Source organism: Plecotus auritus, assembly GCF_963455305.1.
Source record: "Plecotus auritus genome assembly, chromosome: X".
Lineage (NCBI taxonomy): Eukaryota > Metazoa > Chordata > Mammalia > Chiroptera > Vespertilionidae > Plecotus > Plecotus auritus.
In genome coordinates, this window is record NC_137784.1 from 86,419,680 (window position 1) to 86,440,887 (window position 21,208).

The 21,208-nt window shown below is 39.2% G+C and overlaps 1 protein-coding gene across 1 annotated transcript in view; it reads right to left on the reverse strand.

The window, feature by feature from the left end:
- The window catches only part of GUCY2F (guanylate cyclase 2F, retinal), a gene marked incomplete at both ends in the record, with an annotated part of 197,736 nt that overhangs the window by 143,114 nt on the left and 33,414 nt on the right, over positions 1-21,208 (reverse strand). Inside the window, 4 exon segments of the mRNA XM_080653124.1 lie at positions 12,406-12,490; positions 14,203-14,389; positions 14,393-14,481; positions 14,874-14,963. Of these exon segments, the coding sequence (XP_080509250.1) occupies positions 12,406-12,490; positions 14,203-14,389; positions 14,393-14,481; positions 14,874-14,963 (451 nt within the window).

A 21,208-nucleotide genomic window follows, 5' to 3' on the forward strand; every position in this document is an offset into this window, starting at 1 on the left:
CCAATGCGAGACAATGATTATTTGCTGAACAAGAATCTAATCTACCGCAGAGAGGGAAAAATGGCGGCGGAATAGACAGACGTGTTCCAAGCCTTGTCCCGGAGCAGAAAGAAAGAACAGCTGAGGGTCGCACGAGGAGTGTTTGTTGCCAAGTTGGGGGACAGCTGAACTCCAGAATAAGGTGGGGGACTGCTAGACGGGGTTCCCCTGACCTGGCAGCCCCCACTACGGCTGGGACCCCTCCCGGAGCTGCGGGCTTGGACGCAGAGTCTGCGCCATCTTAAACTGGAAAGTGGAGCTTATCGGAAGGCTGCGAATCCACAACTGCGGCACCCACAGAACAGCTGAGAGCCCCAGAACAACGCTCCCCAATTGGCACAAACACACGGGTTCAGAGGAGATCTACACTCCACCACGGAAAGGTCAGATTTCACCTGGGATAAGGTGAGGTCTCTGTTCCCGGCGGGAGAGAGGAACACGCGTTTTGCGGGAGCTGGAGGACCAGGGAAGTCTGTGCCTAGAAAAATCAGTGGCTGTTGGGGCTGGCGTGATCTGTGAATGTGGAAGGGGGTCCTCAGAGCTGCTAACAGAAGGGCTCTCCAAAAAGCAACCCATTTTGATCTGATGAGCAGGGACACCCTAAGAATTTCAGGGGTGTGCCGGCTGCCTGGACTTACCCGCAGCCCTGGAGTTCGCACACTTGGGATTTTTCCTCTTCAAATCCTTGGTTCTGATTACTAAGCCCAATACATAGGATCACCCAGTTGGGGACACCCTGGGAGACTGCAGGGGAAAGTTGTTTTTCTGGAACCTGGGGATCGAAGCGGGGAGTGACCATCGGAGAGCCAGCTCTGAGGCAGCCCACTCCCACAAACTGGTAGTGAGTGCCACAGGGAAAGAAGGCTCTAACACTGCCTAGAGAGGCCATAGATAGACCCGGAAGTCAATCCAGAAACACTGCCACCCAGGGGCTGAATCACAAATTGACTCTTGTGTAATCAAAAATGAAGGAATATGAGAAATTAAGACACACCGCCTGCTTAAAATCAGGACTGGCTTACAACACTGAAGAGCAGTGGAATGCAGGGAACTGCAATACTGTCTGGACTGAGAAACAGGCGTGCCAATCAGAACAACAGAGGAAGTGAATGACCTTCACTACTGCACATTTTGTTTTTATTTTTTATATTTTTATATTTTTATTTTCATTTTTTGCATCTTTTACTCAAGACAATAATTTTTTTCTTTTTTCCCCACTTGATTTTACCTTTTAAATTATTACATTTTTATTTTCAATCCGTATTATTACTACTACTATTTTATCTTTTTTTTAAAAGTGTCATTTTATTTTCTCTTCATTTTACTCTGGGATTAGTGTTCTACATTCTATTTTCATCTTTCCTTTAGCATCGTTTTACTCTATCTCAACTCTACCTTTATGCCATCACCCTCTTCGTAACCTTCCCGTTTTCGGTGTCCTGTTTATCTTACCCCTTTCCTGCTTTAGATTTTCCATATTCTTTCTGTTTACCCCTTGTTAAAATTTCACCCTACTTACATATCCAATCTCCAATCCCCTGCTCCAAGTCCATACACACCTCTCTCTTCACTGTCTTAACTATCCAAAAAAATTGTTTTTCTCTCTGTCCTTTTGTTGTTGTTCGCTTGAACATAGATTATATCAAATTTTTATGCTTTTTTGTGAGATTGTTTTGCTTATTCTTTTATTTTTTTGTTTGTTTTGCGCTTCTGTTTTCCCTTGCCTCACTCAATATTACTTGGTGTTGTAGTTTGTATTAATCCCCAGGTACTTGTTGCTGGCAGTTGCTGGGATTAGTGATTGTTCTATTGGAGTTTTATCCCCAATATATATAGTCTGTTTCCCTTTCTCTCTTAGTCTCCTTCTTGTCTCTCTTACTTTTCTTTTCCTTTTCCCATTTTTCATTTTGACACTCCTTCTTTTCTTCTTTCTTTCTTTTTCCTCTTCTTTCTCTCCTATCCCCTAATTTGCCTTTCTCTGGTGGTCACCTTTATTGGAGGTTATTAATATCGTGAATACATTTCTGTTCAATGCCTTGTGTGTTGTACCTGGTAGTTCTGTATTTTGTGCCTTTAAATCAACGCAGGAGAGAGAGAACTACATAACCAGACACCCAGAGAAGAGAGACCATGGGGAGACAAAGAAACAGCCCGCATATGAAAGAAAAGCAGGCATCACCAGAAAAGGAAGTAAATGAAATGGAGGCAAGCAACCTTACAGAGAAAGAATTCAGAGAAATTGTCATAAGGTGGCTGAAAAGAATGGAAGACAAATTCGACAATATGAGCAAGAACCAAGAGGAAATGAAGAAGAACCAAGAAGAAATGAAAAATGACATCGCTGCTGTAAAGAACTCAATAGAAAGCATCAAGACCAGAGTACAAGAAGCAGAGGACTGCATCAGTGAGCTAGAAGACAAGATGGGAAAAAATACCCAAGTAGAGCAACTTCTAGAAAAAAAAATTAAAAGGCAAGAAGAGAGCCTAAGGGAACTTTGGGACAACACGAAACAAAACAACATCCGCATAATAGGGGTACCAGAAAGAAAGGAAGCTGAGCATGGAATAGAAAACCTATTTGAAGAAATAATGACAGAAAATTTCCCTGATATAGGGAAGAAAAAACCCACACAAATCCAAGAAGCTCACAGAGTCCCAAGCAAAATGAACCCCAAAAGACCGACGCCAAGGCACATTACAATTAAATTGGCAAACAACAACGGCAAAGTAAGAATCTTAAAAGTGGCAAGAGAGAGACAGAAAGTTACATACAAAGGAACCCCCATCAGACTAGCAACTGATTTCTCAACAGAAACTCATCAGGCCAGAAGGGAATGGAATGAAATATACAAAGTCATGCAAAGGAAGGGTCTGAATCCAAGAATACTGTACCCAGCAAGGCTGTCAATCAAAATTGAAGGTGAAATCAGGAGCTTCACAGAGAAAAAAGGACTAAGGGAATTTATTACCACCAAACCAGCAATGCAAGAAATGCTAAAGTGTCTGCTGTAAAAAAAAAAAAAAAAAAAAAAAAAAAAAGAAAGAAATAGGAAGCGAAGAAGGAACACAGGGGTAAAGAATAGGAATGGCGACAAATAAGTACCTATCAATAATAACTTTAAATGTAAGTGGATTAAATGCCCCAATCAAAAGACATAGGGTAACACATTGGATAAGAAAACACGACCCATATATTTCCTGTCTACAAGAAACCCACCTCAGAAAAAAAGACGTACACAGACTGAGGGTGAAGGGATGGAAAAGGGTTTTCCAGGCAAATGGAACTGAAAAAAAAAAAGCTGGGGTAGCAATATTTATATCTGACAAATTAGATCTCAAACTGAAGGACATAACAAGAGATAAGGAAGACCATTTCATAATACTAAAAGGAGCAATCCAACAAGAAGAAATAACTCTGATAAACATATATGCACCCAATACAGGAGCACCCAAATACATAAAAAAACTCCTGGAGGATATCAAGGGAGAGATTGACAGCAATACAATCATAGTAGGAGACTTTAATACCCCACTATCACCATTGGACAAATCCTCTAAAAAAAAAAAATCAGCAAAGAAACATCAATCCTAACTGACTCACTAGACCAGATGGAATTAATTGACATCTTCAGAATATTTCACCCCAAAGCCACAAAATATACATTCTTCTCAAGTGCACATGGGTCATTTTCAAAGATAGACCATATGTTGGAACATAGGCAAAGTCTCTTCAAATTCAAGAAGATAGAAATCATATCAAGCATATTCCAAGTCCACAGTGGCATAAAACTGGAAATCAACTACAATAAAACAACCCAAAGAAATCAAACACATGGAGACTAATCAGCATGCTCTTAAACCATGACTGGGTTACCAGAGAGATCAAAGAAGAAATAAAAAACATCATGGCAACAAATGACAATGAAAACACTACAATCCAAAATCTATGGGACACAGCGAAAGCAGTCTTGAGAGGGAAGTTCATAGCTCTACAAGCCTACTGCAAAAAACAAGAAACAATGGTAATAAATTACCTAACCAAACAACTCAAAGAGTTAGAAAAAGAGCAACAAGAAAAGCCCAGTGTAAGCTGAAGGACAGAAATAATAAAGATCAGAGCGAAGATAAACGATATAGAGACCAAAGAAACAATACAAAAGATCAACAAAACCAAGAGCTGGTTCTTTGAAAGGATAAACAAGATTGATGAACCTCTAGCCAGGAACACCAAGAAGCAAAGAGAGAGGACCCAAATAAACAAAATCAGAAATGAAAGAGGTGAAATAAGAACAGATCCCACCGAAATACAAAGGATTGTTAAAAAATACTATGAACAACTCTATTCCAACAAACTGGACAACCTGGAGGAAATGGATATATTCCTAGAAACATATAACCTTCCAAAACTCAATACGGAAGAATCTAAACAGCTCAATATGCCAGTAACTATGTAAGAAATTGAAGCAGTCATCAAAGAGCTTCCGGCAAACAAAAGCCCGGGGCCAGAAGGCTTCACAGGAGAGTTTTACCAAACATTCAAGGAAGAACTAAAACCTATCTTCCTCAGACTATTCCAAAAAATTCAAGAGGAAGGAACACTTCCAAGCTCCTTCTATGAAGCCAGCATCACCCTAATACCAAAACCAGATAAAGACAACACAATGAAGGAGAATTACAGGCCAATATCCCTCATGAATGTAGATGCCAAAATCCTCAACAAAATTCTAGCAAATCGGATCCAGCAGTACATCAGAAAGATCATACACCATGACCAAGTAGGGTTTATCCCAGGAATGCAAGGATGGTACAATATCCGCAAATCAATAAATGTGATACATCACATAAACAAATTGAGAGATAAAAATCACATAGTCATATCAATTGATGCAGAAAAAGCATTTGACAAAATCCCACACCCTTCTTGATAAAAACTCTCAACAAGGTGGGAATAGAAGGATCATACCTCAACATAATAAAAGCTATACATGATAAACCCACAGCTAACATCATACTCAATGGGCAAAAACTAAAACCATTTCCCCTAAGAACAGGAACAAGACAGGGATGCCCACTCTCACCACTCCTGTTTGACATAGTACTGGAAGTATTAGCCACTGCAATTAGACAAGAAGAAGAAATAAAAGGCATCAAAATTGGAAAAGAAGAAATAAAGCTGTCCTTATTTGCAGATGACATGATATTGTACATAAAAAACCCGAAAGACTCCATCAAAAAACTAACAGACTTAATAAATGAATTCGGCAATGTAGCAGGATACAAAATTAACGCCAAGAAATCTATGGCATTTCTATACACCAACAGTGAACTTACAGAAAGAGAGACTAAAAAAGCAATCCCATTTTCCATCAAACCAAAAAAATTAAGATACTTAGGAATAAACCTAACCAAGGAGTTAAAAGACCTATATGCAGAAAACTACAGGACACTGAAAAAAGAGATAGAGGAAGATGTAAACAGATGGAAGAACATACCATGTTCATGGATTGGTAGAATCAACATCATTAAAATGTCCATACTACCCAAAGCAATCTATAGATTCAATGCAATCCCCATGAAATTACCAATGGCATTTTTCACAGACCTAGAAAGAACTCTCCAAAAATTCATCTGGAATAAAAAAAGACCCCGAATAGCCACAGCAATCCTGAGAACGAAGAATAAAGTAGAAGGGATCTCAATACCAGATTTTAAGCTGTATTACAAAGCCACTGTCCTCAAAACAGCCTGGTACTGGCCAAGAGCAGACATATAGGTCAATGGAATAGAATAGAGAATCCAGATGTCGACCCAAACCCATATGCGCAATTAATATTTGACAAAGGAGGCATGAGCATACAATGGAGTCAAGACAGTCTCTTCAATAAATGGTGTTGGGAAAATTGGACAGATACATGCAAAAAAATGAAACTAGATCACCAACTTACACCATACACAAAAATAAACTCAAAATGGATACAGGACTTAAATATAAGATGGGAAACCATAAAAATACTAGGGAATCCACAGGCAGCAAAATCTCAGACATATGCCAAAAGAAATTTTTCACTGATACTGCCCCTAGGGCAATGGAAGCCAAAGAGAAAATAAACAAATGGGACTACATCAAAATAAAAAGCTTTTGCACAACAAGAGAAACCATCAACAAAACAAGAAACCCCACTGTATGGGAGAACATATTTGCAAATGTTATCACTGATAAAGGTTTAATCTCCAACATCTACAGGCAGCTTATACAACTTAATAAAAGGAAGATAAATGATCCAATAAAAAAATGGGCAATGGACCTAAATAGATTCTTTTCGAAAGAAGACAGAAGGAAGGCCAAGAGACACATGAAAACATGCTCAAAGTCACTAATTATCCGAGAGATGCAAATCAAAACGACAATGCGATACCATCTCACACCTGTCAGAATGGCTATCATCAACAAATCAACAAATGACAAGTGTTGGCGAGGATGCAGAGAAAAAGGAACCCTCGTGCACTGCTGGTGGGAATGCAGACTGGTGCAGCCACTGTGGAGAACAGTATGGAGTTTCCTCAAGAAACTGAAAATGGAACTCCCATTTGACCCAGTAATCCCACTCCTAGGAATATATCTTAAGAAACTAGATACACCAATCAGAAAGGATATATGCACCCCTATGTTCATAGCAGCACAATTTACAATAGCTAAGATTTGGAAACAGCCTAGGTGCCCGTCAGCAGATGACTGGATCAGAAAACTATGGTACATCTACACAATGGAATACTATGCTGCCATAAAAAGAAGGAATTATTACCATTTGTAGGCACCTGGATGGAATTAGAGAACATTATTCTAAGTGTACTAAGCCAGTCAATGAAAGAAAAATACCACATGATCTCACTCATTTGGGGATAATGAAAAACATTATAAACTGATGAACAAAAAGATAGATACAGAGGCAGTAAAGCATCAGACAGACTGTCAAATTACAGCGGTAAGGTTAGGGAGAGGTGGGGGAAATAAGAGATCAACTGAAGGACTTGTATGCATGCATATAAGAGTAACCAACGGATGCAAAACATTGGGGGGTGAGGGCATGTATGGGAGTGGGGTGGGGGGGCAATGGTAATATATGTACACATATAATACCTTAATAAAAAAAATGAAGTAAAAAAAAATAACCCAATGCCCTTTCTCATATGCCATATCTTATTTTCTAATAATAACAGGGCCAATAATTATTAATCTTTATTTTATAGTCACAAAAACACATTAAAGAAACAAATAAAAATTGTGTGAGGCAGAGCTGGAACTTGAATACTTGTTCCCTGGCTGTGGGCCCAATTTTCTTCCCACAAGACCACTTGTCTTACAAAGTTGCATGTATGTGTTGTCAAAGCTACAGTTTGAAAAGTGGAAAAATTTAATCAGTTGGTTGCTTTATCTACTTGATTCCAAACAAGTGGGCTTTACCGTTGTTGTTTTCTTTTATTGAACTGGTCTCTTGTCTGAACATTACATAGACACAGTTTAAATCTGATTCTCTGCAAATATGCCCATTAATTTGCAATGAATGCAATTATTTCTTAAAAATCAATTACTAGACACATAAGAGTTTATGATGTCTACCCATGTAGCCAGGTAGGTCATCTCAGTTGAACTGATGGGACAACTTGAGGACCTGGGAGGAATCTTGGATTAGTCCATGTGGTTGTTTGCTTTTGTTCTGTCTTGGGTGTCTGACAGCTACAGTTTGGCTTTACTTTTTCTGTAACCCCTTAAGGCAGTGGTCTCAACCTTTCTAATGCCGCGACCCTTTAATACAGTTCCTCATGTTGCGGTGACCGCGAACCATAAAATTGTTTTCGTTGCTACTTCATAACTGTAATTTTGCTACTGTTATGAACCGTCGCGACCCACAGGTTGAGAACCGCTAGCAGGGTCGCCTAAGACCATCGGAAAACACAGATATTTACATTACGATTCATAACAGTAGCAAAATTACAGTTATGAAGTAGCAACGAAAACAATTTTATGGTTGGGGGTCACCGCAACATGAGGAACTGTATTAAAGGGTCGCGGCATTAGAAAGGTTGAGACCACTGCCTTAATGGTTACCCTGTGGAATGTAGTAAAGCTGAGTGTCAGAGTGGGGAAAACAACTGAATCAAAGTGCTTTGTCAACTTGCTCTAAGAAATCTACAATGTCACTGTAGCTTTAAGTACCAGCAACCCAGTCAGTTTTTTCAGTGATTCCACTGGTTTGTAAACAAACAATGTGTTTCTAACTGTCTGCCAACAAATATGTCCATTACCATTGTGGGAAATACAGACCTGCAGAGAAAATTAAAAGAGCCCTGTAGTAAATTCTTGGGTAGACCACATGAATCTTTTGGCAAAGTAAAACATCTCTCCCTAACTTATCTGTTTCATATGTGTAGGCAATTGTCTTAAAGCAGGTACACCTGTCAAAATAATCCTGATGCAGAATATATTCAAGTAGAAAGAGAACTGGACTCCGAATCCAAAGACCTGGGGTATAGTGTAGATTCTGTCATTTATTAGCCAAATGACCTTGGATAAGTAATTTAACTTCTTCATGCCCCAATGTCCTCATTTAAGTGAGATAATTCCCCTTGCATTATCTGCTTTTATACTACAGTTGTTTTGAAAATAAAATGAGATAATATATATGAAAGTGCCTTGAAAAGCATGAAGCACTATGAAAGTATAAGGCCTCATTACTATCATTATCATAATTAGTATTACAAAACACAGGAGAGCTTTATAGAAAGGAGAGGCAATCTGTTTTGGATGAGAGAGAAAGGAGGGGTTCAAAGAATCCTTTGTTTTGGGGTGGTTGAGTTCTTTGTATGTCCTTAATTCTGAAGAAAAAAAAAACAATCAAAACACAGAAAATGAAGGAACAGAGAGTCACTCTCCTACAAGTAATCACCATCTATTACAGAAACTCATCAGCCACTCAGCTCCTCTGATTGCAGCCGTGTGAGCAGAGAGAGGTAGGTAGGTAGCAAAGAGAGGGCATATTTTGTGCTTTGTTAGCTGAAAACCAAGAACCAAGTTACTCTGGAAAATGATGTGCTCTTCTCCCCTTTCTGAGTTTTCTGTGACCACTCCAAGTACAATTGTCTCAAACTCATTTTCCTCTCCAGTCATTTTAATCTCTCATCATGTCCCTCTCCAATCAGTTTCTTCTCCAGTCTTCTTTGCCATTCAGCCCACAAGCTCCAAACAAATGCCCGCCAAACCCATGATTTTTGTTTCTTTTTTTCCTCCCTTTACTAAGAATTGCAATTGGGCTCACTCTAAGCCCAAAGAACCAGTGAGTTCCATGGGAAAAAACAGTTAGATCAGTCATTTGGGGTGGAGGTGGGGTGATAACGAACACAAACAGCTGAGTGGCTCCATTTTCCACCTTACCATGGAATGTTTTGGCACTGGGTAGCCAGAGCCTATTAGTCCGCAAATCTCCCTGGAGGGGGAAGCTTTTTGATTGAATGAAATTTATTTTCACTAAGTAGTTAATGACGTTATTTAAATACTTTATTCTTTGGAAGCAGCTAAATTACAGACATTAAATTTCTACTGTGAGCAGGGATATGTAACAGTCACAGAAATTAAAAGAAAAACTTCCTTTGAAGTAATATTTTTATTGAAATAGTGGGCAGTTAAACAGACATGAGCAGAGTGGGAATGATAAGCCAGGTATAGAAGGTCATCAGGGCAGAAAGCCTGGGGTGCCTAGCAATGGGAAAACAAGTACTGTAGGGTGGGACCTCGCCCCCATGATGGCCTTTCCTCCCATAGCATACTGCTAGTCATGTGATTTAGACCCCATGACCTTTCATATATCTGGTCATATGGTTTGGACCTTCCCCTGGCCTTTTCTTCATTGGCATGTCGCTAGTCGTGTGGTAGACCCCCTTCTAGGAGAAACAAGGGGGCCAGAGAATAGCCTCATATTACTCCCACACAAGCACTTGCATCACCACTCCCTTAAGCATTAAGCCCCCAGTACAATGAGGCTCCGTCTTGCATCAAATAATCTTAGGAACAAAGCCTCAGATATGTTGACCACAGAGACAGAGTTTTGGTCAAACTAGAGATAGCATTTAGGCCTCAATTGTGTTTCAGCTTCAGACTTAGAAAAGCAGCAAAACCAGATGAAGTGACACCATGGCTGACATCAGGACTAGTTTCAGTGACTAATAATCCCCTGCCCCCAAGCATCAACCTATCAGTAGAGACCACGACCATAAAAGGACACTCCTGGAAAGCTGATGAATATTTTATTGAGATGGTACTCTGAGACCTCCCTTAAAATCCCCACCTTTGGAAAACAGATAAAACCCCTTAATACAAAGGACCCACTCTCTCTGGAGCACACATATGCCTTTCCACCTTTCTGTTCCCCAGGTGTGTTTTCTTTGCCTTTCTTTTCCCTAAGTTCCAAAGGCCTTCTTTTGCCTCTGTAATGTGTTTCCTGGGTCCATGCAGCTCAGCTGGCTCAATTCTTCTACAGATCACTTCTATCTCTGTGACTTTTTAAATAAACTTCTTATGCTGGCGTTCTTGGCACTGAATTCTTTCTTAGTCAAACTCAAAGACTGAGGTCTAGCTCCACTGGTAACATCTGGTGCTGTCCTGTCCGCTGTTAACATTTATCAAGTGTGTTTTACCAATTCATAAGTTATCTACTACTCTGTGTGGCTTTCTCAAGTTTCTAATCACAGGGAGAATGGATCACACTGTTTTTTCACAGCAATGTCAACATATTAAACACTAAGAGCTATACTTGTTATAGTTTCAATCCAGGATGTTACAGTCATTAGAATTTCAGAGCTGGAAGGACTCTTGAAGATCATCTAATCCAATTTCTTTATTTTAAAATGAGAAAATTCTGGCCAAGAGAGGTTTAGTGTCTGGTCCAAATTTATATAGCTACTTAATACACTCTAGACCAGTGGTTCGCAACCTTTCTAATGTCGCGACCCTTTAATACAGTTCCTCATGTTGCGGTGACCCCCAACCATACAATTATTTTCGTTGCTACTTCATAACTGTAATTTTGCTACTGTTATGAATCATAATGTAAATATCTGTGTTTTCCGATGGTCTTTGGTGACCCTGCTAGCGGTTATCAACCTGTGGGTCGCGACTCACAGGTTGAGAACCGCTGCTGTAGAGCCTAAGACCATCGGAAAACACAGATATTTACATTACGATTCATTAACAGTAGCAAAATTACAGTTATGAAGTAGCAACGAAAATAATTTTATGGTTGGGGGTCACCGCAACATGAGGAACTGTATTAAAGGGTCGCGACATTAGAAAGGTTGAGAACCACTGCTCTAGACATTCTTTCTTGAAGCTAACCAAAATAGCTCCATTCCATTTCCTACCAAATTTGCATCACATTGCTGTCAGTACCACCCTTACAAAGAGATAACAAAAGTGTGGCTTGCAGGGTGGAAAGCTTAAAGCAGGAGAGTTGTGATAGATTTAATTTTTCACTCTTCCTAAATCATCCTAGTATGGGGGAGGGCCCAATTGTTAAAATGCAATGATTATAAGAAAAGGGTGTCATATTAAGCCATCTTCAGCCATTTACCCCTGATCCTGAATTAGTTCATCAGAGTAGTTGGTAACCTATTAAGGGATTTGAAGGAGAAAGCAAAGAATGATGACAAGGATGGTGGTAATGATTAACTAGGAGAGCTTTGGTCCAAGGAAGAAGAATAGTAAAAATCTGGAATATGAATGTCAAAGTGGGAATTCTGGGCTCCCAACTATATCAACAGGCAAGTCTCATATGCCTGGGAAAGAGTTAAGGTTTACCATTTGATGAGCACCTACTATAAGTCAGGTATTGTTCTAGGTACTTTACTTTGGTTTCTTTAACCCCCACGACAATCCTTTGAGTTAGTATCAAAATCCCTAAATCTTGGATTCTAGCCAATTCTGCCTAATTCTTAGAACTTTTAAAATGCCCAAACTCCGTTCCCTACAAGTCCATACCATTTAGGGAAGGAAAGATACTGCCAGTGGAAAAGAGCGGACAGATAGGGAGTACACAGGCCCTAAAGTACTAGTTCTCTTATTTTATGATAGTTTGAGAGCCATATATACTCACAGGCAAAAACACTGACAACACAACTGAAGAAGTTATTCTTGGCATCATGAAACTGCTTCACCCTAAATGAGGCCAGTAGGAATGGTAAATCACTATGATAAAAAGAAAATCAGTGGGTCATGTAATGAGGCAATTGTACTTCAACATGACTTCCTGGAAGTCAGTATTAACGAGGTTATTATGGGCTTATGCTTTTATATACAAAAAGCTATAAAAAATGTACCTTATAAAGTAAGCAAATCTATTAATAGATAGCAGGGTTATAAGCAAAGCAAGGCAGACCATCACAGCAAAGGCAGGGCTCATGCCTGCAGAGAGCAAGAGGAAGAGGAAGAATGGCATTATCAAAGAGAGGCTGTAAATAAATGGCACCACAAAGAGACTCTTCATGCTTTCTGGTGACTCTAAAATGAAGCCACATCTACCTAACTTAATCCTATTTTTCTACAGCACAGTCTATCTTGTTGTCTTTATGGACACAGAAAGCAATTTCACTGTTCTGAAGCAAAACCACTCACCACTCTGACAATAGCAAATCACATGAATTAAGGCTGACCTGGGTGTTTCTTTGGAAGAAAAAGTCCACGAATGGAAAACTTTGAGAACCTTATTTTATGTTGGATAGCAATAGAGTTCTTTAGCATAAATATGTTATCTCACCTGTGAAGGGTAAGTATTATGTTGCCTTCATAAAATAAAAGACCTTTTTAATTCACCAGAGCCCATAGACCTTATGAGTTTTTTATGAAAAACATAGCACTTGTCCTTCAAGGTTGAGTCTGGTTTTGATAATTAGTGTTTTCATCAAGATATAAATTGGTCTCTGGAAAATCTAAATATTTGGATGGATAACTAACATTTCAGAGGGAAAATATATGATGATGTGAGTAAAGAGGTGGTTGGGTATGCCATACTAAAGCAAAATAGAAATGAAAGTCCATTTCAAATATATGCATTTGGTTTTAGAAGGTTGTGGTGTACATTTACATATCAATAATATGGATCCTTCCAAAGTTCCCCTCTGACTCTCAGAAATTTGGTAGAGTTTCCCCTATTCCACAGGCCAGAGTTCCATCAGTCAACAAAACTGCAAATATTTATTGGAGGCTGACTGTGTCAGGCGGTTGGGGGGGGACATAAGAATTATTAGCTATAGCCCCTACCCTCAAGGATCAGTCTATTTGGGAGGAGGGGACACAATCAATATTCAGTAAATAATTGAAAAGCAATTTTGTGCTAATCTCTGAGGTACAGACTTTTAGTTCAATGGGAGTTCAGAGAGGAGAGGGGCTAGATATGGTATTTCTGCAGTGGAACCTGATCCATAGGATTTGGATATACCAAGGGAAGGACAGGTGATCTTTCTAGTGGGGGGAAGGGGGAATAGCAGACTATAAAAGATGGAGGAGAAGGCTCATGCCTTTCTCTTATTAGAATAACCCCTCTGGGAGTAGGATCCTTTTAAAAATAACTAGGGGATACGGAGAACAGACTCATGGTTGCCAGATGGGAGGGGGGCTGGGTTGCTGGATGAAAAATTTAAAGGGATTAAAAACTACAAATTGGTAGCTACAAAATAGTCATGGAATGTAAAGTACAGCATAGAGAATATAATCAATAATATTGTATTAACTATGTACTAGTATGGTACCAGGTGGGTATTTGAAATATTAGAGGGACCATAGTATATTAAAGAATATTATTGTCTAAGCACTATACTATAACCTGAAACTAATACAAAATAATATTGAATGTAAACTATAATTGAAAAAATAAATTTTAAAATTAAAAAATAACAAGTGGAGGAAGCTTTTAAATTGTGGATGATTACTCAAGGCTATAAAGTACCACTCATTGTCCTTATTATTTTAAGTTGACTACACAGCATGCCAAGACATTTATGTCATCTGAATGCAAATGATTGATTCTATGAGTGTTCTAATATTTAAATATCCCTAAAGAGGTTCCCTTGTACACCAAGCTGAATCAAATTGACTACCAGTGATTTTCCATTCCTTACCTCCTCGGTAGATCTTCCCTTCTGCAAACCAACATTTTGCATCTGCTCTAGGAGGCCTGCCACGAGGGAAGTGAATGGGAGTCCCTATAAATTGTAGCAGCTCTGTTTCCACGTCCACAGTGTAAGTTCCATGGAGTTCCCATTCTTTCCAGTTGGTGTCCAGGATTATATATTCTGAAATTCCATTTCAATTTGAATCTGTCTTTATCAACTGGTTGAATGCACAGAACTGCATGTTTCTGGAATGCTGAACCAGGCTGGCAGCACTGAAGCATCCATCTTATATAAAAACAGCTGTTTGAAATTTTAACCCTGCTATTTGGCTTCTGTAAATGCTTGCTTGCTTAAATAATAAGAAATATAAGACTACTCCCACTTCAGAGAGGCCATTAAACCTTCCCCATACAAAATTATTAGTGCTAGCACCAGGCCAGGCCTTTGGTGGAGGTCTCAAGGCCCCAGAACATAGGGGCTCTTTAAGAACTTACAAAAGGGGCCGGAAACACCCCATATTTGGGAGACAAAGAAGGTAAAAACATATAAATAGGGAAAATTCCTCCATGTTGGGGCCCAGAATTTGAGAGACATTTTCCTCTGGACATGCGCGTACTAAATGTAACTCCATCTCTCTAAGTATTGCTTGGTTCTTCTCCGGTTTTCTGTAACAGCACTAGCCCGTCCATTTTCTTTCACAGCATTATTCACGGCTTGTGTGATAAGGTAAATTGAATTGTAGATGGTTCCAAACAACGGTGAAACCCATTTTTAAAAATTACAATTATCTTGAGCCCTAATCACCCTAGAGCAATCTCCGAATATATTGCAAACCTGTGTTCATTATAATGGGCTGCACGTCTGAGTGGAAGAGAGCTCTGAAGACCAAGAGGGGGAAAAACAATTGTTTCTGAGGACCTGATTGTTTTCTCCCCTAAATTTTTCTGCTTTTCGCCCCCAGGCCTTCACAATTTTAAATATAACAAATATGATAATTTTATGGGCAAGCCAAGTCATACAGAATATATTTTTATATCTCTAATCTAAGAAACTGATTTAGAGTTATAAAGGGCACTAAAAAGAACATGTATGGTCCTAGCTGTTTTGGCTCAGTAGATAGTCAGCCTGTGGACTGAAGGGTCTTGGGTTCGATTCCAGTCAAGGGCACATGCCCAGGTTGTGGGCTTGATCCCCAGTAGGGGGCATGCAGAAGGCAGCCAATCAATGATGCTCTCTCATCATTGATGTGATGTTTCTATCTCCCTCTCCATTCCTCTCTGAAATCAATAAAAAATATTTTTTAAAAGCACACAAAAACATGTATGGAATAGACAAGAGGCACTCAATGGAAATTTACCAGGTTAATTACTGGTGCAATATGCATGATAAAATCACTTTGCTGGCACTACTAGAGTAGTAAGTATATGTGGTAAGACTATAATGTTTCCACAGTCTATGTCTTACCCTGTCTTAGTTCAAAATGGCTAGTCTCCTAGACACATGCACCCCAGAGAAAGTGAACACTAGAATGCAGTTTTAAACACATATCCCCACACATACACATGCAAACATGCATACTAACATATACACACACATAAATACAGAGCAAAATGTTGTAGTATATGGAGAATGTGGTTTTAATCAAGAGACCCTATATCTTATTGATATTCAAAGTGCAAAGCCTTGGTGACAAGCCACTATAAAGCAGTAAGGCTGCTATGGTAGACAGCATGACTCTGCCTGCTTTATAAATATGGTAAAGCAAAAGTATTTGTATACAACGTCTGATGTACTCTTCATTAACCTTGTAAGTTTATTTTTGTAACAAATCATGCATCTTTTTTCCATAAAGGTAGGAAGGAAGAGGGCACAATTCATCTCTCCATCCCTCTCCACACCAGCTATGGCTTCATGGTTTTTCATAACATTTCGCTTCTAGGATGGAATTCAAGAAAACTATGGTCAGACCATTTAAGTGAGCTTCATGGAAAGCTGGTACTTGATATGTTGGTTTCACAAGGTCTAGAAAGCTATCCTCCTGTAACAATATTCATTTGAGTTAAAAGATTTAATATTGAGTGAATCATTTTTGTTGTGGAAATACAAGTCAAGATTCAGAGAGTTGCAGCAGCTAACAAGACACTGCCATGCCTTACTAATGTAGAGCAGAGCGTTTCAGTCCTGACTGCACATTGGAATTATCCGGGGAATATAAAAAATACCAATGCCAATTCCATTCCAACCCAAACCAACAAAATAAGGCACAGTAGGTTTGGAGCCCAGTAAATCAGTATTACCAAATGCTTCCCAGGGAGTCTAATACAGATTTAGGGTTTAAAATTAACAACATAGAAGACACATTGGCCTAATGCCAGGATGTTGGTCAAATCAATTCTCCCCTCTCTCTTCAAAAACAAAGAGATCATCTGGTCTAGCAATCTTTCTTTCTAGGTACGAAAGGGAAACCCAGAGTAGTTAAGTGATTTTTCAAGGTCACTCACCTAGGTATAAAATCAGGACTAGAACTGAGACCTCCTATTTCTTAGTTTAGCATTCTTGATTGAAATAGATGATCCGTGTGGTCCCTCCTAGTTCTGAACTCCTATGAAATTTTCAAACTCTTAATCTAGTCCAGGGATCAAACTTAGCTTGCACACCTTATTTTTGGCCTATATATGGGTTATTCTTCATCTCTCTGATCTTTTAACATTGGAATGCCCCACAGCTCAGTCCTTCACCCTCTTCTCTATCTATACTCTTTCCATTGATAATCTCTTCTAGTCTTATGCCTTTAAATACCATAACTTTGTCATAAATCTCCAATTTATAGTTCCAGCTCAGGCGTCTTTCCTAAATTCCAGACTGATATGGTGAACTGCCTAATTTGATATATCTACTTGGATGATAAATTTTAATGTACCCAAAATCAAAATTCTAATCTTTATCACAAATCCATCTGCTATCTACAATGAGTCTTCCCCAATTTTTAAAAGTTACTCCATGCTTCTAGTCATTCAAGCCAAAAACCTTACCTCAGATAACAGAAATAACTAATATCAGCACAGAAATCAACACCTCAGTCTCGTGAACTTTATTTCAATGACCTCCCTTTACCACTATGCCTTAACATGTACTATACAAATAGGTATGGTGAATGGATGACATATGCAGCCACCAAGACATCTACCCTTAGATGCCTAGCACACACTGAAGTCCCTTTAGGGGTTTCATTACCTATACCCCCTGACAATCTCAGATACTTCATTTAATTGTCTTTAGTATTTCTGCAAGAGCCTGCCTGTTTTCTGGGGCTTTGGTAGGTTATGACAATATGTGAATGCTAGAAGGTGTAGTACAAAATCAATACTAGTAAAATGAATGAGTAGAAAGCCACAGGGCAGTAAGCCCCTGAAAATAGAGAGAATGTTTGTTTTGAAAGGCACAGAGCTTTCTGGGAAAGAAACTACATCTACCTACAGCCAAAAGCAAAGATTAAAACTCTTAAAAACAATACCGTCACCTCTGAGTTGACCCATCTGAAAGGGTTTTCAGCTGGCCAGACTACAGTGTCCTTTGTGTTCTCAGATTGACCCCTGTTAGAGCTGAATGACAGTAGCTCTCCAAGATTACTGAAATCTGAATCTTGTTGTTCAGGATTCTCTAGCCTCCACCACATAACACACACACACACACACACACACACACACACACACACACGCACAGCCACAAAAGTATGGTATGGTAGAGGACCTTGAAACTAAGGTGAAAAGCATAGCTGTAACAACAGTATTCCGTTGCAAAAGAGTGACTGTCACAATGGCCCACTCTTATTATAAGGGCTTGGATTTGTGTTCTAGCTGGTTTGTGTTCCTATTTCACCCATTGTGCCCTTCAGCAATGGGAATTGCCTTTTCCCATAAATAAAAGGCGCACTCCGTTAGCAACGGTCTCTAATTGCAGCTGCTCCAAATAATGAGAAGAGGAAGAGGTAGAAAGTGGGACAGGGAAACAAGAACACTCCCCACAACCCTCTGTCCTGGCTTTCGACTACAGCTCCAAAGAAGATAAACATAATTGGCAGGAACTCCTATCAGACAGATGACCTACTTGACATCACAGCACAGAATTGGAAAACCACTGATGACTTATCTGCCTGTAGACCTGAACCTGAATGAATTTTGAATAGTGAATGATAATTAAAACTTATACTTGTTATTCATTGACTTTAGCTAGCCCTACCCTCAGCTTTTTGGAGCTTATATCTGAGAGAACAAGGTCTCAGCCAAGAGCAATTATATTTGAATTTGTTGACTGTAATTGTTCATGCTGTTATTGAGTTGACTATCATCAGTTCAGAGTTATTGTGCTTGAAAGACACAAAAATGTCTTCCAAAAAGTTTTGTCCTTGGAAGCATGCATTAAACCTGGCTTAGGAAGCATCACCTGAAGGACAAAATGATAACATCACTTTTGAACAAAAAGCTAGGCACATGCAGAAATCATGAAACCAAAGGGCAATTGAATTTCAGTTATTAAAGATGGTACCTCCAATAATGCATTATCTCAACCCTTGGACTTAGCCAAGAGATGGCTAATAACCCAATCTGTTTGATATGATACTCATGAACACAATACCCTTATTTTATATAAAGAATGAGGTACAAAGACAGTTGTAGTCACTGTGAGCTGCAGGCAACCTTTTCTGACAAACTATGTGGGGAAAATAGTTGCCCATCCTGGAATGTTCCAGTCCTAACTACATTCCCTTCAGCCTAGCATCCCAGGCACCCATATTTAGGGTGATGGAAAACAATAGGTGCAAGGAGCTTAAGGTCCTCCAGGCTAGCTGAGAAATACAGAGGACTTCCTTTGCTCAGCCAAATAAGACCACATTTGGAAAAAAAATCCAAAATATGTGTTATAGAAATATGCATTTGTAGCCAATAGAATTTCATTGAAAAAAGGGAATATAATAAAAGAGAAAAATGCAGACAACTAAAACCTTATTTCAGAAGTCTATTCTGTGCCAAAATATAAAGATACAAAGTAATAAAACTTGCCCAATCATCCTGAGACCAAATTAGGAAATTTGTCACTGGTGTCCCACTCCCCTAGTCTCTTCATTCTGATTTATTGTTCTTTTTTCATGGGTCCTCATAAAGCCCTATCACCTCCTATATCAGAGGAAAACAATCCAACAAACCCATTCCAATCAAAGTATTAGTCATTTAGTAATGTTACTTTGAGTAAAGCACTAGACATGGGACACAGTGTAATTGCTTTAAAGGCTAATGTGTTGTTAAATGGTCAGGTTTTGGTAGCAGACTTAGGTTGGAATCCTAGCTCTGCCACGTGCAAGCTGTATTGCCTTGGGCCAGTTACCTTGAGCCTCAGTTTCATTGTCCATAAAATGGAGCTTTTAATACCTAACCTGTAGGCTCAATGGGATCATTTATGTAAACTATAATCGTGCAGAGTAAGTGCTAAACACATAATAGCTACTACTGTTTGCATCTCAGGAGAGGAAACAGGACTCTAGTAATATCATCCTGGAATTGCAGTGTTCAAATCTTTTGTTCCAGTCTTGAATTTGTGACCTATAGGTAACAAAGTCCCAGTTTTATACCCAATGTCTTAGTGTCCTGAAATACTAAAACTGTTCCCCTTCACTGGGAAAGATCTTGTTCCTCTTTGTTCTACATTATATTACCTGCACAGGGACTAGCCCATAGTAATAATAAAAATAACAACAGCCAGCATGGCTCAGTGGTTAAGCGTCGACCTATGAACCAGGAGGTCAGGGTTTGATTCCTGGTTAGGGCATATGCCCAGGTTGCGGGCTCAGTCCCTAGCGTGGGGAGTGCAGGAGGCAGCCGATCAATGATTCTCTCTCATCACTGATGTTTCTATTTCTCTCTCCCTCTCCCTTATTCTCTGAAATCAATAAAAATATATTTAAAATAATAACAACATTAATAGCAATAATAATTTACATTTATTGAGGAGCTTAAGGTGCCAGGCAAGCTCTTTATGTGTGTTAACTTGTTAACTTATTTAATCCTCATAACTGTATGAGGTAGTTACTAGTATTATTCTCAATTAAAAAAATTAAAAAGTTAGAGAGCTTAAGTAAATTCACATCAGTCCACCTTCAAAGCCCATGCTCTTAACTACCATGTTATATCTGAGCTTAATAAATACTTGCTTAATTAATTAATGGATTGTGGTAAACTCCTCAAAAAAAGTTACACCCTTTTGTAACTTCTTTTTTCCTTCATGACTTCCTGATTAAAGATAGTGAAATATTTTTTTTCTTCACTCCCTTCCTTCTCTTAAACATCACTCCCAAACAACAAAGAGAACAAGGAACAAAAACCTCCATATCTAATGGCATTAGCAGACGTCTGTAACTCTAAACCACAGAAAATGAAGATGAAAAGCTGCTACAGGAGTGGCAACTAATTTAGCAGAGTGGATGGTGATTAAACCTAAGTACTTGAAGAGATGAATATTGGTAAGCAACAAGCAGATTTGCCCCCGGAAAGGCTTAGGAATTAGAGGCACCAATTACTATGGAAGTTGTTTTGAGGCAGAGCTCTAAAAGAGGGAGGGCTGCTTGAGTATCTGTGTAAAGAGCAGTTAGACATCGCCATCCCCACTTCTACTAAGGACAGTCAGATCTCCATGGAAAAGAGGTTAAATTAATTCAGAGTAGCTCCAGATCTGGGACACTTGATCCAAAGGAAAGTGGGAGTTAGGTGGGCCACACAAAAAAGAGACATGGAGTTAAAGTCTTCATACTTAATGATGAAGAGTCCCAGTCTCCATCCCCCAATGTGGTTCCTAGAATACTGACAGACAGGATTATGATTTCCAAGAAGGAGATTGGAGCAGTCTTCTCTGAAGAAAGTGACTAGCCCAACAGGCAAGACCTACAGATATTGTCAAAAAAAGAGAAAAAAATCTGTTATCCAGTTGCCCTGTACTGAAACCCACTGGTCAACATACCCAC